The 23,419-nt window shown below is 37.3% G+C and overlaps 3 protein-coding genes across 3 annotated transcripts; 1 reads left to right on the forward strand and 2 right to left on the reverse strand.

The window, feature by feature from the left end:
- Nucleotides 1–9: 9 nt before the first annotated feature.
- On the forward strand, nucleotides 10–3,741 carry LOC131770106 (dynein regulatory complex protein 12-like). The gene is made up of 6 exons (XM_059085819.2): nucleotides 10–171; nucleotides 263–337; nucleotides 840–959; nucleotides 1,550–1,642; nucleotides 2,487–2,617; nucleotides 3,235–3,741. The coding sequence occupies exons 1-6, from the start codon at nucleotides 120–122 to the stop codon at nucleotides 3,361–3,363; spliced, it is 600 nt and encodes a 199-aa protein (XP_058941802.1). The 5' UTR covers nucleotides 10–119; the 3' UTR covers nucleotides 3,364–3,741.
- LOC131770084 (intraflagellar transport protein 46 homolog) lies at nucleotides 3,059–9,765 on the reverse strand. The gene is made up of 14 exons (XM_059085801.2): nucleotides 9,710–9,765; nucleotides 9,038–9,155; nucleotides 8,548–8,618; nucleotides 8,175–8,368; nucleotides 7,817–7,891; nucleotides 7,478–7,571; nucleotides 7,100–7,181; nucleotides 6,925–6,977; nucleotides 6,097–6,164; nucleotides 5,761–5,805; nucleotides 5,519–5,585; nucleotides 5,317–5,377; nucleotides 5,068–5,153; nucleotides 3,059–4,413 (listed from the first exon to the last, which is right to left on the reverse strand). Exons 1-14 carry the CDS (start codon nucleotides 9,737–9,739, stop codon nucleotides 4,270–4,272), a joined length of 1,188 nt encoding a protein of 395 aa, XP_058941784.2. The 5' UTR covers nucleotides 9,740–9,765; the 3' UTR covers nucleotides 3,059–4,269.
- Nucleotides 9,766–10,068: 303 nt separating this feature from the next.
- Nucleotides 10,069–22,246, reverse strand: LOC136282008 (helicase-like transcription factor). The gene is made up of 16 exons (XM_066169093.1): nucleotides 21,893–22,246; nucleotides 20,658–20,883; nucleotides 19,619–19,693; nucleotides 18,542–18,850; nucleotides 17,900–18,174; nucleotides 16,706–16,986; nucleotides 16,117–16,233; nucleotides 15,840–15,997; nucleotides 15,344–15,487; nucleotides 14,933–15,201; nucleotides 14,152–14,331; nucleotides 13,754–13,878; nucleotides 12,826–13,127; nucleotides 12,166–12,459; nucleotides 11,417–11,497; nucleotides 10,069–10,680 (listed from the first exon to the last, which is right to left on the reverse strand). Exons 1-16 carry the CDS (start codon nucleotides 22,165–22,167, stop codon nucleotides 10,531–10,533), a joined length of 3,261 nt encoding a protein of 1,086 aa, XP_066025190.1. The 5' UTR covers nucleotides 22,168–22,246; the 3' UTR covers nucleotides 10,069–10,530.
- Between the last annotated feature and the right edge of the window lie 1,173 nt (nucleotides 22,247–23,419).

Consider the following 23,419-nt stretch of genomic DNA (forward strand, 5'->3'; position numbering starts at 1 on the left):
AATAAAAAAACCGCTGCAATGAGATCGTGCGAAAACAAACATGGCATCCTAACAACCATATATTGACAGTAAAGTATTCTGTAAAATAGTTTCCACATATTTCCGATCTGCGTTTCAAAATGCCACCGAAAAAGAAAAAGGGCAAGGGAAAGAAAAAAAAGAAGAAGGATGGTATGATGATAAAAGCTATTTTCAGGGAAGTCCTTGGTCTCCATTTAGCAGGTTCGAAAACCATTCGTCTTCCATTCTTCTTCCTCCACAGAGAAGACCGAACTGACGATTGAGGATAAGTACAAGAGAACCATGGAAGAGATTGAGTGTCTGAAGGATGAACTTGGTAAGGAGGAGAAAATGAAGTGGTACATAGATCCATATATGAATACTTGTCATTATGTATAGCTGGGTGTTAAAATATTCGTAGAATATATACCTAGTAATATAATTCTCAAAAATTGTAACGACCACAAAAGCCACAATTGAAATAATTTAGTTATTGTAAATAGTAAGTGACAGTCTAATACTGCATACACTGTAGCGTGTGAGGATTGAAGAATTACTTAAATAATAGTTCATTTTGTTCATTAGATCTCAGAAAGAATACGCAGTACTATCTATACTTGTTAAAATTTTTCTTTAGCTAGGTGTGTGGTAGATTCGATTTTCAGGTAACTTGTTAGTTAAATTTAAGCTGTTAAGCAGCTCTTATGAATATTAGTGAACACTTTATATTTTTTTTGAGGATGCCTTTAGATATTAATTAATTTGAGGAGCACTATTTAACCATCACATCAGAAATAGTGCTGTGAGAAAAAAAATTTGTCATCATTATTATAATACAGCTGCAAGATCTGAAATTGCACGAAGGTCCAAGGACACTGCAGATCGTATGAAAGAAAGAATGAGAGAAGCAAAGGAGGAAGTTGAAACTGAGCAGCAAAATAAACTGGACATTTCTTCAGGTAAATTGAGCTCAGAATTGACAATCATTATATCACAATGCTTGTGTTCAAGCTTCAGAGCGAAGTTAGTCACTAAACTAAAGCAAATAGGTGACCTAACAACCCAGCAAGTGGCAGACATAAGCTTTGAGAGTTAACTGCCACTAACTCTCTACTTATTTCTCAGAGCCTTTGGCCAACTTCTGTTGCTTAACCCTAAATATTTGAAAGTCAAAACTTGGCTACATTTAAAGCCTTTTTTATATTTTTAAGTGTAAGTTGAGCCTTCACTCCCTAAAATCAAATTGTGCTAATTCTCTACACTGTTCTCTATAAATTTTTATTACAATGACAAGGAGAAAATGTGTAACAATCAAGAACTTCTGAAGTTGGTTTTAATTTCCTTTCTTCTTATGACCTTACTGTTTGATTCAGTGACAATACTGTGGGGAGAAATTAAATGATAGTCTCTCTTATGTGTTAATGGATTAAGGGGCCAGTTCACAAAGGCATGGTGTGGTCTAAGAAACCTAAAATAATGTTATGATGACAATTATTACATAACAAAACAATATTTAATATACTGGTAAATTGGAAACATTACTTTTCAGACCTTACTCGTCAATACAAAACAATGCAGTCTGAGATGGCTCTTAGGATTCACATGTTGGAGCAGACTGTGAATAAGCTGAGGGAGCAGTTGGGTGAGCATTGATTTCAACATGGATGTATATTGAACAACAACCAGTTAATAATGGTAAAATGATAATAGGACTGAGTGGAGTATAATTCAGTCTGTAACCATGAGTGATGAACCAAATCAGACAACCACAAAACAGGGGTTCGATTTGTTAATTGCAAGTATGATCACAGACAGAATTGGACAACACAAAGTCCTGTTACCTATTAATAAAAACTATGACAAAATTTGAGAAAGAAACTAAACATCGGTTATATGTGACAACAGCTCACACATGACAAAGGCATGACATGTTAAGTACCCCTTTAACTGTCCTATTATGCTGTTCAATTACAAGAATGATGCATACACTGTCTTATTAGTGCTCAAATTGGTCTGGTGATAACCAATCACATTCAAGAATTTTGATTAACTAAGTAAAGAGCACATACAGACAGTCTAAGCTGCAGGTACTGTAGTAGAGAATAGTAACCACTGAAAAAGACTTGTATACTCTAAAATAAGGCACATTTCAAATTCCATAGAGCCTATCTGCTTGATTTAAGAGTAATCTGCAATTGTCAAGTCTGAAAAACATTTGGCACATGGTAGATTTGAATTTGATAGATTCTCTGAATCAACTTGAAATAAGATGCCATTATTCTCTTAGATCCATATGATTTTTGATTGATTTGAGTAGATTATATTTGATTTGATAGATTTAGCAAATCTAATTTTCACAGCCAAGGTTTTACTTTTTGTGGTTAATCATTTCAACTCCAAACTGCATGTTGTCTGAATTATCAAGGAGGCAGAAATTAGTGATCTGTTAGATAATGCTCTAGTTAATCCATACTTTATATTTATAGCCTCTACAGAAGAAGAACTGAAGAAGACCAGGAAAGAGAGAGATGATATCAGGCGGGAAAAAGATGAAATCATTGCTGAACTCCAGTTTAAAATTGATCACATGGAATCTGCCTATGAAAGTGTGCTTCATGTATGTATTAGAGTAAAGGAATATCTTTCAAGAGAAATAAGACAGCAGTGTTGAGGAGACACTTAAATTTACGCAGGAATGAAACCTCTCAGATTTGAGTAAGGCATTAATATATAGATTTAGCCAAGCCTAAAAGCAGAGCTCGCATTTTTTTTCCTGCACGTCTCAAGGGCACAACACCTTGCCCTGGCCAGGTCTAGAACCCAGGTCGTCCAACTCGGAGCCCAGTGCACTGACCACTGGACTACTGAATAAAGCCATGGCGTTGGCGTGCCCGCAGAACAGTTGACCACACATGTTAAAAGTAGCACCTTGTATGGTCATACAGTCATACAGTCATACATCCAAATTTTTTCAGCTTGATGGGTTACTACTATTTTGTATAATTATGGGGCTCCGCTCTGTGAGCTACCCTATTACAAAGCCACATGTGTATGTAGCTGCACTGTGAAAAAATTTTATTGATTCCCCTTGTTTCCTGTAAAGGACTTGCTGTAGATCTCACAATACAGTCAAACTACATGGCTATGTACAATAGTACAAACAACACAAGAATGGTGTTTACAGTGAATGCTATGTGGTGTACTTATTCATTTCTTTTAACACATTCTTCACAGGATGCTTTTGATAGAATGGCTGTTAAAGTTGAGGATGCCAGGGCACGATGGGAGATGGAATCATCAGAGATACAGGAGAAAAATAAACAGCTTCTTTTGGAATTTGGCTTGAATCCACTGGAAATTTAAATTACTACCTTTAATAAATATTTCCCCTTCTAGTTTACCTGGTTTAGTGTGTAGAAAGTAATATAAGCCACATTTGTAGATAGATGAAGAGCTGGTGGAATAACTACCACAAGCATCCTACATACATTTAGGTACCAGTAATAGTGAGAAGGCATTGGGTACATGATTGTTTTATTTACAGTACCCTACACAGTCACTTTCACCCAAAGTTTCAACATTGCACAACTAAAGTGCAATAAATATAAACTTGGAAACAGTCATGCTTAAATTGCAATATTAGTGTGTCTTAAACCTACATATTTGAAAATCTTAAATAATGTACATGTACCTTACTACCATGAGTGGAAAAAGAAATAAAACAAAGCTTTTGCATCTCCACATGATGAAGATGGCAGCAAATACTCCAAGATTCATGGCGCACATTACTTCTCAAGAACCCAGGCAAAAAAGCAAAATATAAGACCTAAAATAAGTGTTTTTACTCAGGCACTGCAGAGAAATATTGAGCTTAAAATTTGGGTTTGTTTATGTCTTGAGTCGCAAAGCACTGCAGACTGAGGGTCTAGAGTGCATGTATGAAGCCTATGACTATACTTAGGAACTAGGAGATGTGGTACATACAATAGCCCATTTCTGAATTACCTTTGGCCTCTCTTGTTTTTGTTCACAAGTAAATTGAACTCATTTTCATAGGAATGGTTGAGCACCAGGCCTAGCTTTGAAAAAGAGGCCAATTACATGTCATAAATAATTTTGTCATAGCAAGCTTCTGAGTGCACAAAGATATATATGCATTCAGTTCTATCATGGAAAAAGCCCAAAGAGTGACAAAACACTTGGCTTTGTACTTGTATTTACACGAGAGTGTGCATGCAATGTTGCTTCCACGAAATGTTGTATAATGTTCTAGTAATCAAAGCTCAAGGTTTGAGTATCTCCTCCTTCCAGAGTCAAGTGCTCTGCTGCAGCAGTCATTCCTCCAATGCCATCACCATTGTCCACTTTCATCTCATTAGCCATCTGGTTGTCTTTGGCCAATTGATGGAAATGCTGTTATGTGCAAGAAAACAGAGGATGAAAAAATGATTGGGGGTGGGGGGGGGGGGGTGTGCAAAAAGGGAAAAGGATTTCTGATAAGTTTTATTACCATCAAATGAAATAATTTTTTGTTAACAGAAGATTTAATTTGAGGTGCAAAGAGATGGAGACTAACTTGTCTTCCCCTGGCAAGTAGAGTAGACTTTTCAAGGGTTCAAAGAAAGGATTTATTAACACCCCATCCATCTACATTCTTTTTCATTACTATTATCATTTCATTGCAGGCATCATCCTCTTTTTACCCCTGCTCTCATTTTGATTATCTCTAAGCCCCTTGCAACCAAACATCAGTATGTATATTCTCCATATTGTTCTCCATATTTTTCTTAAGGTGCTGATTAGGGGAATTTGTTTAACAATCAAGAGCTTCTTCATTTCATGATCATCATTTCGTTTATTCCTGTGACCTTAATGTGTGATTCAGAGAAATTAGATGCTAGTCACCTGCCGGGGTCAAAGGGTCATTAGGAAATCTATATGCTGGTTTCCCAATTTTTTGAGCCAGCACAGTGAGAGTCACCAAAAGCAGACTTGTTTTACCAGAACTGTTTTCATGCAAAATTAAGCATTCAAGAGTAAAGTTTAACAATCTGTCTAGTGACGCACCTGTGAGTTCTTGAACTCTGAGAATAATGTAAACAGTACATGCATGGCATGAATCCTGTTATTGTGCACTGGTATATCAAGGATTCCTATCAGAAACACAGGTAAAGAAAATTAAGATGTAATTATAATCAGAACACTAAGACAGAAAATCTGCAGTGCTATGGAATTTATCACATTATGTAACCATAACAGTAACTACTATGTCCTGGCTTTACATCAAACATTGTGAAACAAAATTCAACAACTTACCACAAATAAGATCAACATATTGATACAATTCCACATCCAAATCAGCTGTTGGAAGACCAACCTGTTGACAGAAGGACAGTCTGAGTAAAATTGTGTGTATGACCAGAAAGTGTTGAATCTCACTTAATATTACACATATTACAAAAATTTTAAGGACTCCTAACCAATGAATTCAATAAATTCTATTAAATTTTAAGTTTACCTGGTTCAGAAGGTCTTCAAATTCTGGTGGCCACTCTTGCATAAGAGATTCAATGTCAGGCATATTCCTAAGTTCATGAAAACAGAATATTTTAAATGACCACTGAAAGTTATCCCTATACTGACCAGCTTGCCTTTCTAAAACCAAATACCTCTGTCAAATAACTTCAGATAAAAGTCAATTACAATAATTGAAAATGGATTACACTGTGGTGCTCCCTCACAACCAGTTTACCACCTTACCTTTGGTAATGGACTGTTGGAGCTGGTTTTTGACGATGCAATTCCCTGTAAAAAGAAGCATCCAAAATTGTTAAAATTATTACCTTGAATCAACATCATCCTCTTTAAATGTTTACACTCAGTAACTAGCATACATCCAAAAACAGGATAAGGACATTTACAACACCCAAAATCGTGAAGATTGAGGCACTACATATTTCTTGAGTGAGAGGCTGCAAGGAGTCACAAAACACTACCAAACAAACAAACTACAAACAACAGAAGCACAGTCCAAAAATCACATAACAGCAGATGTGCATCAGGAGAGGATTCAAAGAGATAAACAGGCATTCTTACCTGATACTATCAATCCAGTTATCAACAGCTTTAGGATTCTTTTCTGGATCTTCAATGCTGCGTACAGTCTGTGAAAAACAAGGAGTGAAATAATTATAACATTATGTAGTAACAGACACTTGGGATTCAAGCCTTTGGAGAGCTGAAATGTTATGACTACTTCCTCAATTTAAAACAACATCATTTACATCATAGTTTCTGTATCTCAAATAATTAGGATAAATTTTTCGAATTTGTTCATCATTTGCAATCCATTTTATCTTCTCCATCCTTGCTTATTCCTGCCTTTCACATGTTCTTACATCAAACAAAAATTCTGTACCATCCACTAGGTTGGAGCTAATCATGCATTTTGCAAAAAAAAGGAGTCAAAGTATCATGATATTGACAGCTTCTCTCTCTTAATTACTTTTCTCTTACAAAGAGTAAAGTGATAATGAAAAGTGGTAAAATGAGAGGGTATCAAATTCAAAATTATTGTCAATTATTGTTAACCCTTTCACTCCCAGATCTTATTTAATTTTAGTAATTCTCACTACTGTCTGCCATATTTTAGATTAGGATAATTTGGTATTGGATCAATTAATAATCCCCTAAAAGACATTTTTCTTCTTCTGTATCACTACAGTCTACCTAATATTGTATTGATATTGTAAGGAGAATCTATGTCTTAGTCACTGGTGGGGGTTAAAAGGTTTATCAAAAGACAAGCAATGTCCTTAACTGTTATAACCAAAATAATGTAATACAGCACATTTAAATCTAAAATATTGCAAAATACTGTCAAATCAAGAATGGACCCAGCAGTGCCAAATACATTTTACTTACCATGGCTTTTAGATTGGTTTGTTTGGAAATAGTTCTTAATTGAAGATCCAGCACTGAAATTGAAAGAGCTGACAATTAGAAGCTGAGGTTGCAGTGTTGAGAATCATCTAAGGTTACCATATTATTTATCATTTACTAATAATCACTATTAGGATAATCATTTAGTTAATTATACCTGTTGGGTCAGATTGATTAGCCATTGGTTCATCAAGAACCACCAAACCTAAAGTCTCTGGTTTACCATCTGGTCGTGTTACCTGCACAATTTGTGTAAAGAGCATTAAATAAGTAACTCACAGAGCACAGAGAACTTTTTTGGATAGGTTACCTCCATGGAAAAACTCTGTTACCTTAGTTTATATAACATTCTTCTTTCAATAACTCTTCTTAAAAAACAAATTGCAATCAAAATTTTTTACTGAATACGAGGATACAATTCTGAATTTTACATTGGAGTTCAAACAAGCAGAGTGTTATCCTACACTTTTCCATAATGACTCTTTCAACTAAAGACAATATCATATAGCAGTGATCTCAATCCTGGTTTTCTAACCTTCAAGAATGCATCAATGTCTCCAACAGCGGGAATAAAATCAGGATTGAATGGCTTCAATTTATGCTCCAAATCAATTGATTGTGGAGTATACCTATGTTAAACAAAAGGAATTTGAAACACAGTCACAAAGGAGCCATGTAATACTTTAATTGCAATAATTTTTAGAATGTTTTTAGCATAATTGTAATCATTATTTATTAATAATGATGATATCTCCAGTGCTAAAAAGATTAATTCAGTTCTTCTTTACCAACTGAGACTCTAAGATATTATAGACCATCATGTTCAAACAATTGAAGACAAAAGCCTGGCATGGTATCCTTCACCAGAACATACCGAGTGATATAGTGAAAAAGTTCCTTGATTTCCTGACTCACAGGTAGATGTTCGTAATCAGCTGGGTCATAGGCCCTGAAAGGATAAAAAAAAAAAGCCATCACACCAAGAATTATCAATAGTAATATGGCTGATAACTCTTTGATTAGATTTTAATTGGGTTATAACTGATCTGATTTTTAGAAGATCTCCCATACCAGTGTCAAGTGTTCACACCTACTCTTTTTGAGAGAAGAAGGAAACTGGCTTAAAACTCTAAAAAAAAATAACACCCAGAGAGTACATTCCTTTCTGAAAACAGCTTTTAAGCTGCTAATAAAATTCATCATCTTGATTTTTGTCAAATTTATTGTCTTACCCCTCCAATGCAGTTCCATGCGCATCTTCCTCATCATCATCCTCCTCAGAGCTATCACTCTGGTCATCACCTTCATCATCATCATCATCTTCATTTTGTTGAGTAGGTATTTCCTGGCCAGTTGGTCTCCCAGGTCTCTCCTTAACCCCCTGTAAAGCCTCTTGTGGCCGGGAATATCCTCCTGCTGGAGGCTCCTGGAAAGAAAGGCATCTTGATCAACTATTAAATGTATATTTCATTGCAAACTAAGAAATATGCATCATTGATTAATTGTATAAATCAAAAATACACTTAATTTTATCAACACTACTAAACAACCAATCTTAAATTGTCTTAATGCGAGGGCTATCAGTTGACATCTCTCTATACCAACCTTCCTTTCAACTAGGTCATCATGGTCAAACTCATCATCACTCTGGTCAGTCATTGAGATGGATCCAATTCCTGTAAACAAAGTTAATATTTTTATAAGATAAACCTACTTTTGGCTTTAATACACTGATTTCAAAGTAAAGGGAAATATTATACTTTTTTTGCAGAGCAAGGAATAGTAACAACTAGAGTCCTGCTAGACAAGGTTTGTACTGTGAAGTGCATTCGAAATTTTATTCACATCACTGAGGATTATTCCCCATTGGAAAGGAAGATGTCTTAAAATGGCTGACTGTAAAAACTTTGATCTTGTCAAGTGATTTTTGATCACCAGCATTTTTTTTAAAATCATAACTTGTGTCAACCAAATTTCTCAGCTTCAGGATAACCAAATTCTTGTTGATGCTATGCTCTGTGTGCTCTGCTTGCAAATCTCTCTTTGACAGGCAATTTATAACGAATAGCTTTTTAAATGTAATGATTTTTCTCACCTGGATTATATCCACCAGATTTACCCCCTGTGGGTCTAGGACTTGGAGTAAATGTACTGGCTACTTCTTCGTCGTCGTTTACTTCAAGAGCTTCATCATACGGTTGATTCACGACAAGCTGCAAATCATTTACTTTCTTCAAAAGACTGCATAGTCATGTGCAAAAAGTAATGATGAATATGGTGTCTACATTTCATTTTGGGTCACCCATAATTCCCCTATTTGTGTTTCTACCAGAGCTTGCGACACAAACATCACAGAAATCCAGAATTAACTGTGCCGAATACGGATATTTATAACTCAAAGATGCGCTTTAAATGTGATTAGTTTGAGATAAAATCTAACTGACAAGGTCCAAAAGTTTTCCTCGTCATCTTACAGGAAGATGCAAAAATTTCACCTCACTTCGAGGAAATATAAAGATTACAAAACCAGTGTCCAAAATAAAACTATTCGGATAAAATTTAATTGGGATTTGTTCGTATCCAAGGACAACGTAATCTGATAGCGACTAAGCTGTACGTTTGGCATTATTTGAAAGATCTCCACATTTATAGGAACCACAACTCGACCAAAATTTCTTAATTTAGCATAAAAATAACAAGAAGTAAGTTTTATACTGTAAAGCATAACTACATAATGGTAAAAGTCGCAAACATCTTCTTAGTTTACCTTTCTTCGCTCGTCATCTGAGTCAGCCATGAACGAAACAACCCACCAAGTTCCTGACCGCTTACATGACGTGCTTATCCCGCTAGACTACTTCTTCCCAGACCTCCACGTGAACTGTCACGAACATCACTGGAAACCCATCATTTCCTGTCATTACTGATCATTCAGCTCCACTCGCCGCAACCAGACACCATTCACCCTCATTTGCAATCATTGCTCATAATTAGACGTTAATCTAAACTTGACACAAATTCCAAAAATACAGCTGTTTTATTTTCATACTGTATCAATAACATTTCTTATTTCATAATTTTTATACTAAGTCTGATGTGACCACTATGAATTCGGTAAAATAAAGAACATATCAAGTCGATGCTGGACACTTTTGAAAATATCATATTCTATAACACAGAAAAAATTTCTTTACATGTCTAGTCGATCACAAAACTTTTTAACAACGATCAAAATACTTATAATATTTTTTAAAATTCAACTGGAACTTTGGTCAGATTAACTAACCGACAGAAAAAGGCACTCGGAAGCAAAATATTATTTCTCATACCCTTTAAAATGTAACAAGAACGAGCAGAAGATTTAAAAACAGATCTGTTCGGTTCAAACCTGGGTAGAGTTCAAGCTACAGAATACTTAGACGTTAAACAACAAAACAAAATAACTAAGGTGTGGTGCCATACGAGAGAAAATGTTTTCATATCTCTTCTCATCCATGTTATTTTTCATCTTATCAAAGGTGTAAACCAGTAATGGTAAGGCCGTAATGAAGAACAGAGATATGAATATCTAAAAAGAACAGGTCAAGTCTAAAAGTCCATGAGTGTTCTAACGTCTCGAATTCTCTGTTGTCGTCTATCTTCTGCAGTTGATTTGGTATTAAACGCTCCTGCCATCAATTCCCTCTTTTTCTTCTGAAGCTCAAGCATACGTTCTTCCACAGAGTCTTTCACAACGAACTTGAAGACATAACATAAACAAGAGAGTGCGTTAGATGTTTGTTATTAAGAGGGATTTACATTTGTCACAACATGGACAATATTATGGAAACTACTTAATCACGAGCCTGTGTGGCAGTCTTTTTTGTGTCTTTCTAGCCAATCGGAAGTAGCTCGGAAGAATAGAAGAAAATCCAGCAAATGATAAGAAGAGCGGTTCCTTCAATCCGCCCCCTCCAGAGGTTTTCCGAGCTAAATGGGGTGAACACTTTACAACGGCGAGGAGGAGGAGGAAATAAGTTTGCAGAGAGAGCATGCTGACAAATTTGAGATGCTCACGGAAAAGCGCAGAGTGCAAGTGGAAGAAGGTGAAAGGAAAAGTATTTAATACGGCCTTTTCTCTCCTTCCCATAACTCTGTTAACCCCCTCCCCCCCCTTACTTTCCTCAAGGACTAAAAATTCCTAGATGATTGCCTCGGACTATGGATAAGGCAGTCTCCTACCATCTCAACGCTTACTTAGCTCGCTTTTACTCCATGTCCTCGCTTGGTTCACCATTCTCCAGCTTGGGTTAACGAAAAAAGAAAAGACTTTTTTTTTGGCTATTCCTATCTTCAGGAGATAATCTCGCAAGTGGTAGATTTCTAAATCAGAGTAACGTCTTAGATTTTTGTCATACTGATAGACAGCCAGACTCTCTTACTGCCCTGAAAGACAAACTGAATAACCAACCGACAAAGTAGCCTCTTCATTTACCTTAGTTACTATAACATCCTCGGTCTGTCCTAATCTGTGGCATCTGTCGAAACACTGATCCTCAGCTGCAGGATTCCAAGCCTGAACAACAATGATAAGAATTCAACTTAGTCAGGTATTCAAGTAGGTAGGGAGTGCCAGGGATAGAAGTAGAATTATCGATACTGACATTCATTTGTATCTCAATAAAACGTTTTGTTCCTTCAATGTCATGCGCGGCATAGAGAAAACACAAATTCTCAGGTGGAAAAAAAAAATGCAATAAAACACCGGAAAACTAGTGTAAAATTTATCCACCAAACAGCCAATGTAACCAGACACGCATATCAGCTGGGTAGTGTTACCTTGATACAACACCAACTTCCCTACACTAATTTATCAAAAACAGTTGAAAAACGCATCTTTTTCGACAGGCGTATGACAATTTTTTATAGCTACTAATTGTATTTCAATATTTTACATTTAATTTTATGCTACTGATGTGCTTATAAATTTTGTCTTAAGCTTTATAATTTTATTTTACTACGCACACTGTGTAAAGCGCTTTTGGACTTTTATGGAAAAAGTGCTATATAAATGATGATGATAATGATGATGATGACTATTGTGATTACTATTATGATTATTATGATTATTATTATTACGATTATTGTTATGATTATTGTCATTACTATCATTATTATTAAGGAATTCACAGCAGTGAGAAGGAGAATTACTGATCAAATCCTGAGTTAAAAGGATCAACATACAGGGTCAAGAAGGAAAACTCTGGAAGCTGCCGTCAGGTTCAGTCCAACACCTCCAGCCTTCAGCGACAGCAGCATCACTGTAGGTGAGTCAGGACCTCGGTCATCAAATAATTCTATCACTTCAGATCTTTTCTTCTGCGACATCTTGCCATCCAATCGAACAAAGTTAAACCCTTCTGCTTTCAGTGGTGTCTCAACGATGTTTAGCAGGGACGTGAACTGAGAGATGACCAGACTTTTCACTGAGGGATCTTCTTTTCTGAGCTTTGTCAGGAGAGACATCAGTGTGTCAATCTGAATGAAACAAACACATACCATGTAGAAAACTGCGAGAGTGGGTAAGATGAATCAAATTCTGTTGTACGATTTGCCCTCTTGGAGGAGAGAGAAGTTTTCCGGCTGTTTATACAGCAATGGAGTCACAAAACACTAAAAACTTGGGTCTTTAGGGGAGTCCAAACAATGGTTAAAAGCAAAAAGTAAAATAGCAAATCCTTAGGTGTGATCTTTTGGCCACATAATAAATCCTGATAAACTTGCTCTATGAAGACGGCCGAATTGGCCCGTGAAAACGAGAAAAATGAAAAACGTATATATCATGGCCCTTCTTCCGTCATCATGTGCGAACAAGCTTGGCAAATGACAAAGGCGTTATGAAACCTTTGAACTGGAGTGCCACTCTTCAGACCCGTCAATTTCATCTGTATCCTCCGTCTCCGGTGGGACTTCTACCAACACATCCTGGCTAATGTTACCGCGGCAAAGAGGACAACGAGGGTTCACGGCTGTCGTCTTGATCACATCTTCTATGCATCTCCGGCAAAAGACATGGGCACAGTGGGTTATCACTGGGGTTGAGAGTGAGTCCAGGCACACGGGACACTCCTCATCAGCCCCTGAGCTCAGGAGAGTGACAAGGGTGGATACCAGCTTCTGGCGGAGTTCCTCTGGTGTGGAGCAGCCTTGAGGATGCAACAAGTAAGTCAGAGTGATTGGAAAAGACGCAACTATAGCAGGGCATAACTCTACCGGGGGTTATGAAGGGGCACCAGAAGGAAACTAGCGGAATGCTGGGGGGGGGGGGGCGGCGGCGGCGGGTATAGGGGGTTATCCCGCATTAAACTAGCATCTCATTCACGTGGAGTAGCAACACTCCTAGTCGCTTAACCCTTTCACCCTTACATCAATACGTTTATTCTCCAGACTGCTCCCTAGACATTTCCTAAGGCACTGACAAGGAGGATTTGTTTGACAATCATGAACTTCTTAAGTTTGCGATCATCTTCCTTATTCTCATGACCATAATGTTTGACGCAGCAGCGATACTATAAGGAGAAATTAGATCCCAATCACTCTTCAAGATTAAGTTGTTAATCTTGAAGAAACCGGAGTCAGTGTTGTATGCAGACTTAATCCTCGACCTTCTGTAAACATTGAAAACAATGATGGTTCATGCGCTTCTTAGTAACGCACATAACTACTCAAGAACCGATTACTGTTTAGCAGAATCTACATGCTGCCAGTAATATAAACGGGGGTTCAAGTTCATGATACAAGTTCTAGGACACTTGAGAATCATGGTGCTTACCTTCTTTTGAGGCCAGCGCAGGCGCTGTAGCGCAAAGCTTAGGGTGACAACAAAGCTGTCTGAGCCGCATAAGAATCGCCAAAACATCAGCATAATTCTGAAGTACATTTCCAGTCTTGAAATATCTAGAAAAACATAATAATAGTAAAGACTTCGGTTGAAATCAGTTCTGTGGTCAAACTCCAACTGCGAGCACCAGTGGGACAAAATTATATTGGCGCTGCTGGATAACTATAGGAGATGGAATTTTAACAGTTCTTCTGAATTCGCTCACAAACCTTCGCAATCATTTCGAACCTTAACCCAGTCTCCTTGTAGTAGGGTGCTGATACACAGTTCATTCACGTTCACAAATGAACAGTAATCCACGAAAAGTCTACAATTTTTAAGCCACTTACTTGCCAATAACAAGTTTTCCCTCTCTAGCCATGGAATCGTACAGCTTTCTCTCCTCAAGTGATAACTCCACAGGCTGCACAAACACTTGTCTGTCCGGTAGTTCCACCAGCGGTTTTCCATTCACTTGTTGTGTTTTAGTGCGCCTCAGTGCAATACTTCCCATTAGTGACTGCAACCGGCTTTCAACAAATAACAACAAAGTTTGAAAATATGGATTTTCGACTGCGTATTTCCCGATGTTCTGATGCGCTCTAAAACACTGTGCAGAGGTCTTTGATTAGACTTCAAGAAGCAGTTTACAAAGGGTAGAAAATTTTTGCAGATGCCCAAGATTTAGGAAACAATTCAAGGCAACACCACATCATCGTGAGTTCCATACCCTGGTCTTTTTAGTGAGCACGCGAACGATGTTTCTAACTGATCTTTCACGATTGCTTTAGTGTAGGTTCTTCGACATAAGATCCGAACCACACGTGCCCAAATGCCAAATGTTTGAATACCCGTCAAGAAAACTGCCCCGAGAAGAAGAAATCGAGGTATACAGGTAAGCTTCCCAGAAACCAAAATAAAATTTACGTGGTTTGATTTGATCTATTTGGCTTCCATTTTCTTTTAAACTTTTAACACGAGAAACGGTTGTTTTCATCCGATTGCGCTCTCGCAAAACAGTAGCCTGATGATCGATATTTGCTGTACCACGTCATTTTTTCGGGAACTACATCAGTAAGCCACTACCCTATTTTCGGCATAACTCGCATCCGTTCCGCGTTTTTTCATTACCTCAACGCACTCTGATCACCTTCACTGATCGGTCTCTCCATTGTTCGTCTCCACCACTGTCTGTCTGTGAATGGCTCCAGCTTTAGAAAGCTTATAATTGAGAACATGTCCTTCACAGAGTTCTGGATTGGCGTCCCTGTTATAACCCATCGGCGTTCACTCTTCAGGGCAAGGACTGCTTTTGACATCAAGGCATTGGGGTTCCTGATCACATGCCCTTCGTCGAGAACAACTCTGAGCCATAGTGTGTCAATAAGCGCAGACGTTTTCTGTGAAATGAAGTGAAAATACGCGAGTTTTTTCAAACAAGGCCGGGTAGGATCACAACTGAAAATGTAACTGGAAGATGATGAGAGCGCAAGCTCTTATCCCACTGCACTAATTGTGCAGCTACTGAAAAGAATATGTTACCTTGGAGAATTCAGAAGATAACGTCTGGTAGGTGGTTAGAACAACATCTTGTTCAGCTAGTAAGTTTTGATCCTTTGTGCGTTCAGAGCCATAGTAAGTATACACATTCAACAGTCCCACATGTACATGATTGTCAAACTGATACTGAAGATAGAACAATGCACCAATTGTTAAGCTTCATCTTTAGTGAACGTTTAGTAACATAGGCGGATCCTGAGATTTTCATGAAGGGGGAGGTTCCCAACTTTGATTCAGAAAACATTGAAATATTTTTCGTAGTTAATTATCTCTCGAAAAACATAAGCCCAAAGTAATAATATGCAATCCTGTCGTTTCAAATAATTTCGGTCTAGCTTTTGATTCCAAGTGGGGAAGCTGCCACATCTTTGTCCACGTATCACAGCTTATTTTACATTGCAGTGGTTTGAGATAATGAAAGGCTTCACTGCATATCATAATTTCCCCTTAGCGGCAAAGGCACAGAAAGTATGAATACCTGCCAGTTACTTAGCACAGACAATGGGCAGATAACCAAAGTTGGCCTTGGTCCCATCTTTGCAGTCTCTTGTCTGCTCAACTTTGTTGACCCTGCCACAGCAGGATCAGGTGACACTGCTGGAAACTGCTGCACAACACTGCTACATGTACTTAAAGCTGACAAAAGTGCAACCATCTGTTAGAGTTATCAACAAGTATTGTTGGTTCTTCTCCCCACAATATCAATACATTATCCTGCAAGCACATAATGAGAGTAGACATCTTTAAAAACAAACCTGTTGGTTTCTCTTTAGAGGTTGATGCCAAATCTTGTGGAAGAGATGGTAGGGGAGGATTGTTGATTGCAGCAATAGTTTGGTCCACATCAGTTACTGTTCTTGGCATATGTTTAACTAAATAAGTGTAAATATTTCAGAAGCACAAATATGACATGGAAGCTCATCGTGACATTTAAAAGTATTTTTTTTTGGTGCCGATAGGAACTGCATGTCTATGCACGATGTCTAGCTCTGAGGTTGGTGTGTCAATTCATCTTGTATATTAGACGAATGAATATACATTCATTTTGTCAGTGACACCAGTCAGTTTAGGAAATGATGTCAGTAGCAATTTGCACTGTAAATAAATTCCAACAGACTTCGACCTTCTCTGATAAGCTCTTGTAATATTGGCAGGCCTAAAGTCTCTATGAAGGAGTAACAGTACATTAACCTTTAAAAGCCAATTCCTTCAAGTCATTTCAAATACCTTTGATATAGCAAAAACATATAGTTTAACCTCCATTTCACTTTCATTTGTAATCTTATCTGTAATTGTTTATGTTTCATTTTCATAAAATATTAACCTTCCTGCTGACTCATTCACCTTTTTTCCCTGCTTTCTTGTTACTCTTCACCTTTTTCTTGGCATCTTTTCTGGCTGTTTTTTTCCTGCTGCTTTTTGGTATTGTTTGATCTTCTTTGGTATGAGTGTATTCCATCTTTTCATCTCCATTTAAAACTTTTCTTGGTTTCTTTCCTGAAGAGGGAATTGGTGCAGCCTTGTCTATGTCACTGCTTGTATCTTGGGCAACCTGCAGAGCATCACTGTCCTCTTCCTCACTGGACACTTCAGCTTCAACATACCGCACTGGTCTCTTGTTGGTTCTTGATATTAATAAAATTACTTACTTAACATAAATTTGGCAATAACAAATGACAAATTGATCTTCACAAAGTGGCTGGAAATAAGAACATTACAGCTAAAGTTAATGAACATCCTCACAGTAAACTGGTTTTAAAATACTGCTGATCTTTCCAGATTCCCCACCACCCTATTGACCATCTGCAACAATCCACATCCGTTGTAATAAATTATCACAATAATAAATTACTATGCAATGTAGTGAGAGGTATAAGAAGGAGCCACTAAAATCAATTAACCCTGTAAGTTCCACTAGTGATCTAGGCAGAATTTCACCTTAACACTACCAGTATGACATCAAGCAGACAAATAATGAGAATAAAGAAAAAATATTAATTGGGGGATTATTGGTTAATCAAATTCCAAATTCTCCAAACTAACATCATCTGAATTGTAAAGCAGACAGTAAAAAGAATTACTAACGAAATCTTAGGAGTTAAAGGGTTAACTGTTTCTATGAGTGACCAAGACAGAATTTCTCCTTTCATCATTCATACAATATCAAGCACACAAGTGATGTGAATAGAGGAAAGTATAAATTAGGGATTATTAGCTGATCCAATACCAAATTCTCCAAACTAACATCATAAGAATTGTATAGCAGACAGTAAGGAGTATTAATCCTGATTGATCTTGGGATTGAAAGGATTAATTGTTTAACTTCTATGAGTGACCAGGACAGAAATTCTCTTTACAATATCAATGCAATATCAAGCAGGACAAGTAATGAGAATGAAGGAAAATATCACTTAGAGGATTATTAGCTGATCCTATACTAAATTATTTGAACTAATGTCATAAGAATTTTATAGCCAGTGGAGAGAATCACTATTGAGATCTTGTGAGTGGAGGGGTTGATATGAAGAAAGTACTCACCTTGATGATCTCCTGATTGGTTGAGAGCTACAAGCCTTCTTCAAAGAATCTATACCAGGACTGAAGTTCGGATCTTCTTTACTGGCCATGTTAAATGGCACATCAACTAAGTATTCTTCATCATCATCCTTATCATCTTCTTCAGCAATTTCACCATTATCCTTATCAATGACCTCAACAATTTCCTCATCATACTCATCATTCAGAAATTCTTCTTCATTCCTCCACTTTCCCTTTACCCTTTGGCTTGTTCCTTTTTTTAATTGTTTCCTTTGCTGTCAAGAGATGGTACACATGTAAATAGCCCATGTTTTAGACTTCCTGTCGCAATGGAGGGGAAGCAGAATTTCTGAATTTGGGGCCATCTAGTTTTTCTTCACCTCTTCCAAAGTTCCAATTGCCTCTATCTGCTTGCTTCGAGCAGCCAGTCACAAATTAACTCATTATCACTAACTCAGTACAAGTCCAGAAAAGATTGCTTAGGTGTTAAAATTGCTAGGTGATAAACTATTGATAGGTTTAGTTTGAAACTTTTCAATGCACTTTTCAAGTGAGTTCACAGGTGTAGCAACTAAGGAAAGTTGCAATAACCTAAAACCCTGAATTTTCTTAATATTATGACCGGCATATTCGCATAATCACCTTGGATGCATTTGTCACAGTGGGTTTCCTATTTGCCAAAGTAACCAGTGGTTTTCCATCATAAAAATTTGTGACAATAAGTGAAATGACTTCCAGAGTCTTCCCAAGTCCCATATCATCAGCTAGAATCCCTCCAAGCACACATTTGGGCCGTGTTCCTGTTGCATAGTTAGTGGCTGTATTGAAATATTCTTTCCTGCCCCCAACAGTTCTTTCTTTCCAGAAGGGTGGAAGATCTTTGCAATTCTCTCGAGCAATCATCCAAGCCAGAGCTTGCTTCTGATGCGGGAATAACACAGATTTTATGGCCTGAAAAATTTCCCCAGTTTAGCTTTGAAGGAAAAACCATTCTCTGTTCATTGTTATATTAAGTACACGTGTGCATCAAATAATTTGCAGTGCTAGCAAATAAGGCAGAAGAACAAAGTTAAATTTGGTACTAAAGCTTCAATTTACCATTACGTAAATTAAAAATCAATTCAAAATACTGGTAATACAGTAAAAGCCCACATAAGAGAACAAGTGGATTAAGAACACTCAGGATGAAATTTGGTCTAAAAAGTAACATATACTTAAGAACACATTCAACCTGAAAAATGAAAATTGTTCTTGTAGAAGAAAATTGGCTGCCAGTTAGATTAGGATAATCAACTAGTGTACAGTACAAGGGTACAGTACTAAGGTAAAGTACTGGAAAGAGGGAAGGGGAGCTGGTGCATTTTGAATTTGCCTGAATATTGCTGAGTTTCAAGTTGGTTAACATCAGATCTGCTAGCCCTCCTTCAATGTATTACATTGCCTTGATTAACGCAGTTAAGGTTAGTTCCATCCATTATTAATTAAAATATTGCGTTTGCACATTGATTTCATCTGTTGGTAGTCTGTGCAGTAATTAATTTTAAGAAGCAATTTTTAAGAACACCTTAAGAACATTTTCAGGCTAATTTTGCAGAAAAAAACCTAATAATATATATAAGAACAAAATCAGCCTGAACCCCCTGAACCCCAGTCTAAAACTTGTGTTCTTTTATACAGGTTTTTACCATATTATAAACACTGTAAGGCCTATTATTATACCTCATCAGGTTCCACAGATTCCAGCTTGCCCTCTTTCCCAAGCTTTTCGAATAGCTTGTCCAATTCTCTGGTCATCTAGAAGAAGCCAAGACAACAACAAAGACCATTAAGTCTTATACACTATGAATTCTTAAAAAAAAAATTGAACACACTTTTACTAACATCTAAAATATTAATACAAAGGCAAGTAAAGGAATGATATAATTGTATATGAACTTGAAAACTTTGGTCCATTTATAAAGTTAGCTTGACATGAAATTTTTCTGTTGAAGGTCATTTCTCTGAAAATGAATCTGCAATTTGCCTCTGTTGTCAAATGTAGCAACCTCAGAATGTGTCAAGACTATGGTCTTAGATATTGGGAGTGCCAAGCGCTTAAAAGCTTTCATATTAGCAAAATTCTATTAGTCACCCAAATACAAAAGTTGGTTTCCCTTGACACCTGAGCTTTATGCTGTTCTACTCTTTTTTCAACTTAAAAGAGCTTACTTAAAATGTTTAAACAAAAACAAGAGGGTCCCTGTACTTGCTGAAGAGCAGAAGCAATAGCACTGAATGATTCATATGTTACAATTCAATCTTTTTTTCTTTGTCTGGATTTTTTTTAAAACCAGTTTAATATTACTTATCCTTTCTCTTGTGTTCAAAATCACAATCTCAATCAAGAGAAAAATTGCAAAAGCAATCACAGGATTGTTAAAAGTTTATTAAGATATTTGTCACCTGATCCTGGGAGATTCTCATAGAAGGAGGTCTACCAGTTCCTATCCATGAGTGAAGGTCAAGTCAACTTAAAAGAGCTTACTTAAAATGTTTAAACAAAAACAAGAGGGTCCCTGTACTTGCTGAAGAGCAGAAGCAATAGCACTGAATGATTCATATGTTACAATTCAATCTTTTTTTCTTTGTCTGGATTTTTTTTAAAACCAGTTTAATATTACTTATCCTTTCTCTTGTGTTCAAAATCACAATCTCAATCAAGAGAAAAATTGCAAAAGCAATCACAGGATTGTTAAAAGTTTATTAAGATATTTGTCACCTGATCCTGGGAGATTCTCATAGAAGGAGGTCTACCAGTTCCTATCCATGAGTGAAGGTCAAGTCTAGGGACTCCACCTCTCTGTGGTATTGGCTCTCTACATGTCTTCAAAATGTACCCATGCTGACGCATTCTCCGGATAACCTCTTGCTCATTTTCTGGTTTCCCCCAAAACGCAATGTCACAAGGCATAGTATAAATGTTGTTTTTTCCAAAGGGAACAACACTGGCAAATTAGGGAGTTTTTAGGGATCAAAAATCAGTTAACTTTAAAATCATATATGTATAACTGTTGGCAGCAAAAATTAAAACTATTTGTAAGAAAGCTTACAAATATTCAAGCCTTTATAACCAAGAAATAGATTTCATGTTTCCCTGCATACTAATAGATCACAGATGACATCAAAATGCAGCAAGAACAACAAAGTGGTACACCAGGCATAGCTGAGTGTGTCATTGATGTTCTTACCAATTTTTGACATTTTCTGTAATCTACAACTGCACAGATGGAATCTGTCCATTTCTCTTGATGAAAAGGCAAAAAAGTGTCAATAGTGACCTCACTTATGCCCCCCTTGACCTCTAACAGTGACAAGCATCTAATTTCCCCTTACAATAGTACCCCTGTATCACACATCAAGGTCATGAGAATAACAAAAATAATCATCAACTAAAAAAAGCTGTTGATTGTTACACAAATTCTCTTTGTTAAGACCTTTGGTAATGTATAAAGAACAGTATGGAGAATATGCACACTGATGTTAGGGTGTAGAGGGTTAGAGAGAACCAATCAAAATGCACGTGTAATCAGCTTCTCAGTAAAATTTCCGCACAGCCCCATACTATTGTAAAACAAATCTGTTTTCCCATGGCAATGTATTGTTTTTGTAATTGTTTTCTCTATCCAAGAACTGAATACATATTGTAGTATGGGGCTGTGCGGAAATTTTACCCAGCTTTTCATATAAATATGAGCTACACATACGATCACAAAATTAATTTTGTCTCGCTTTGAAAAAATTTATTTCCTTGAGCGGATCTCAGCAAGATCCTCACAATATCCATACAACACCTACAAAAAAAAGGGTTTGATATCGCCGAGTAAAGCTACACGAATATTCATCAGTTGTAAACAAGGCATTTGAACAGTGTGGCGTGGACACCAACATAAACGCACTGCAGACGTGAAGTGATGCGTCAAATTTTGCGTACTGTGGATCACAGTGCAAACTCACCCTTCTACTCTAACCAATTTGCTATCAATCACATCAGCCAGAGCTAGAGCTAACTCTTTCTTTATATGCCCTACTTGTATGCCATAGACATTGTCAACTCGGACAGCATTTCTGTCATAGGGGTTGCGCGGTTCGCGCACAAGTGAAACCATTTCGTTGTTGTTCACTGTACCACGATAGTAGCGGATTCCAACAATGTCTCCTCTATAACCACCGATGCACATTTCATTGTCTAATTCATCCTCTGAGTCAAAAGAATCAGAAGACGTGGCCATCGTATGCCAAATGGAGAACCTACTTGAACGAACAACAGTGTGAAAACGCAAAACACGTTCACATCAGAATTCAAATGCTTGCGCCTTTGTCTTAATCGTGTTGCAAATGAGAAGACTGGTGAGGAACTGTTCCCAGCTCTTGCTCTTGGGTGTCGGCTGTACTAAGGGTGGGGAGGCACTTCCAAATTAAGAATACTCTGTCCGAAAGTGGTAGCACTTTCAGGGTACTAGTGTATGAAATGAAGGAATGTATGGGTTGAGCCATGGGAAAGGTCGGGAAGGTTTCCATTGAAACTTTTACCGTGTCTAACACCAAATCAAACAGGGTGATCCATAAGTACTTAGTTAATAGAAATGACATGGTTAATTCATAATTAGCCAAATCACTTGGAAATTTTTCATATCCTTATTACAAGATGTTTTAATTCAATGTTTCGGTTGATGTTATTTTTGTAGGCATATTGACGTAGTGCAACTTTTTAAGCGACTAGCGCTAAAGGATACTTTTTCTTAAGAGATTTAAGGTGGTACGAGACGGAGCCCAAGTTAGTGAATTCCAGTTCAATATTGGGGTGACCACTCTCTTTACGGCAGGCATGTTTAAGCGTAGATTTTCTGGGAACAACTTGAGAAATTTCCAGTGGAATCCTTAACCTTTACTGGGGTACTCTAAGATTCGTCAGAGTGTTAAACTCACATTAATCTACAGTATCGTGACGTGCAACAGTATTTCTCGTTGAGACATTAGTATAGGTTTTCACGCCGTTAAATTGTCGCCATCACGTCGGAGTCCCGGCTGGGGCTCCCTCGGGATTCATGGCAAATCTCTAGAAAGATGGAGCACTGTTCGCCTATCACTTATAACTGTTGTTTCGAAATGACATAACTCGCCAAACTCTAACAAACTCTGACATGACTACACGACTCCCGGTCTCGAATATTTAAACCCCTCGACAAGAATGGCTGAGTTGAGGTGATTCGTGACAATGACCAGGCATCGCGCGTGCCAATGTCCTGTTGAAAATAAGGGAGAATTTTCAACTCCCAAACCGAACTAGATCTGTATTAAGGGAGAGAGGGTAGGGGGCTGTTACATAAAATAAGTAGTTTAATAGTCTCAGATAGGTTTACTGAGCGCTCAGCAACTTGACGACAGGTTAGTCATGTGGCAACCATTTACCAGCTCAAATCTTAGATAATTAGTCTCAAAACCGGATGAACGACGCGGTAAACAAAAATCACCAAAAAATTA

The sequence above is a fragment of the Pocillopora verrucosa genome, chromosome 6 (genome assembly GCF_036669915.1).
Source record: "Pocillopora verrucosa isolate sample1 chromosome 6, ASM3666991v2, whole genome shotgun sequence".
NCBI classification, from domain to species: Eukaryota; Metazoa; Cnidaria; class Anthozoa; order Scleractinia; family Pocilloporidae; genus Pocillopora; species Pocillopora verrucosa.

Bases quoted from the DNA above. Each gene is read 5' to 3' on its own strand.
- LOC131770106 (XM_059085819.2), top strand. From the start codon at position 120: ATGCCACCGAAAAAGAAAAAGGGCAAGGGAAAGAAAAAAAAGAAGAAG. The intron at 960-1,549 runs GTAAATTGAGCT...ATTACTTTTCAG, and splicing joins TAAACTGGACATTTCTTCAG to ACCTTACTCGTCAATACAAA. The intron at 2,618-3,234 runs GTATGTATTAGA...CATTCTTCACAG, and splicing joins CCTATGAAAGTGTGCTTCAT to GATGCTTTTGATAGAATGGC.
- LOC131770084 (XM_059085801.2), bottom strand. From the start codon at position 9,739: ATGGCTGACTCAGATGACGAGCGAAGAAAG. The intron at 7,892-8,174 runs GTAAGACAATAA...TTATCCTTTCAG, and splicing joins CATGGAACTGCATTGGAGGG to GGCCTATGACCCAGCTGATT. The intron at 6,165-6,924 runs GTAAGTAAAATG...TGTTTTTCACAG, and splicing joins AAACCAATCTAAAAGCCATG to ACTGTACGCAGCATTGAAGA.
- LOC136282008 (XM_066169093.1), bottom strand. From the start codon at position 22,167: ATGGCCACGTCTTCTGATTCTTTTGACTCAGAGGATGAATTAGACAAT. The intron at 19,694-20,657 runs GTGACAAATATC...GGCTTCTTCTAG, and splicing joins TGAGAATCTCCCAGGATCAG to ATGACCAGAGAATTGGACAA. The intron at 13,128-13,753 runs GTAAGCACCATG...TGCATCCTCAAG, and splicing joins TGCGCTGGCCTCAAAAGAAG to GCTGCTCCACACCAGAGGAA.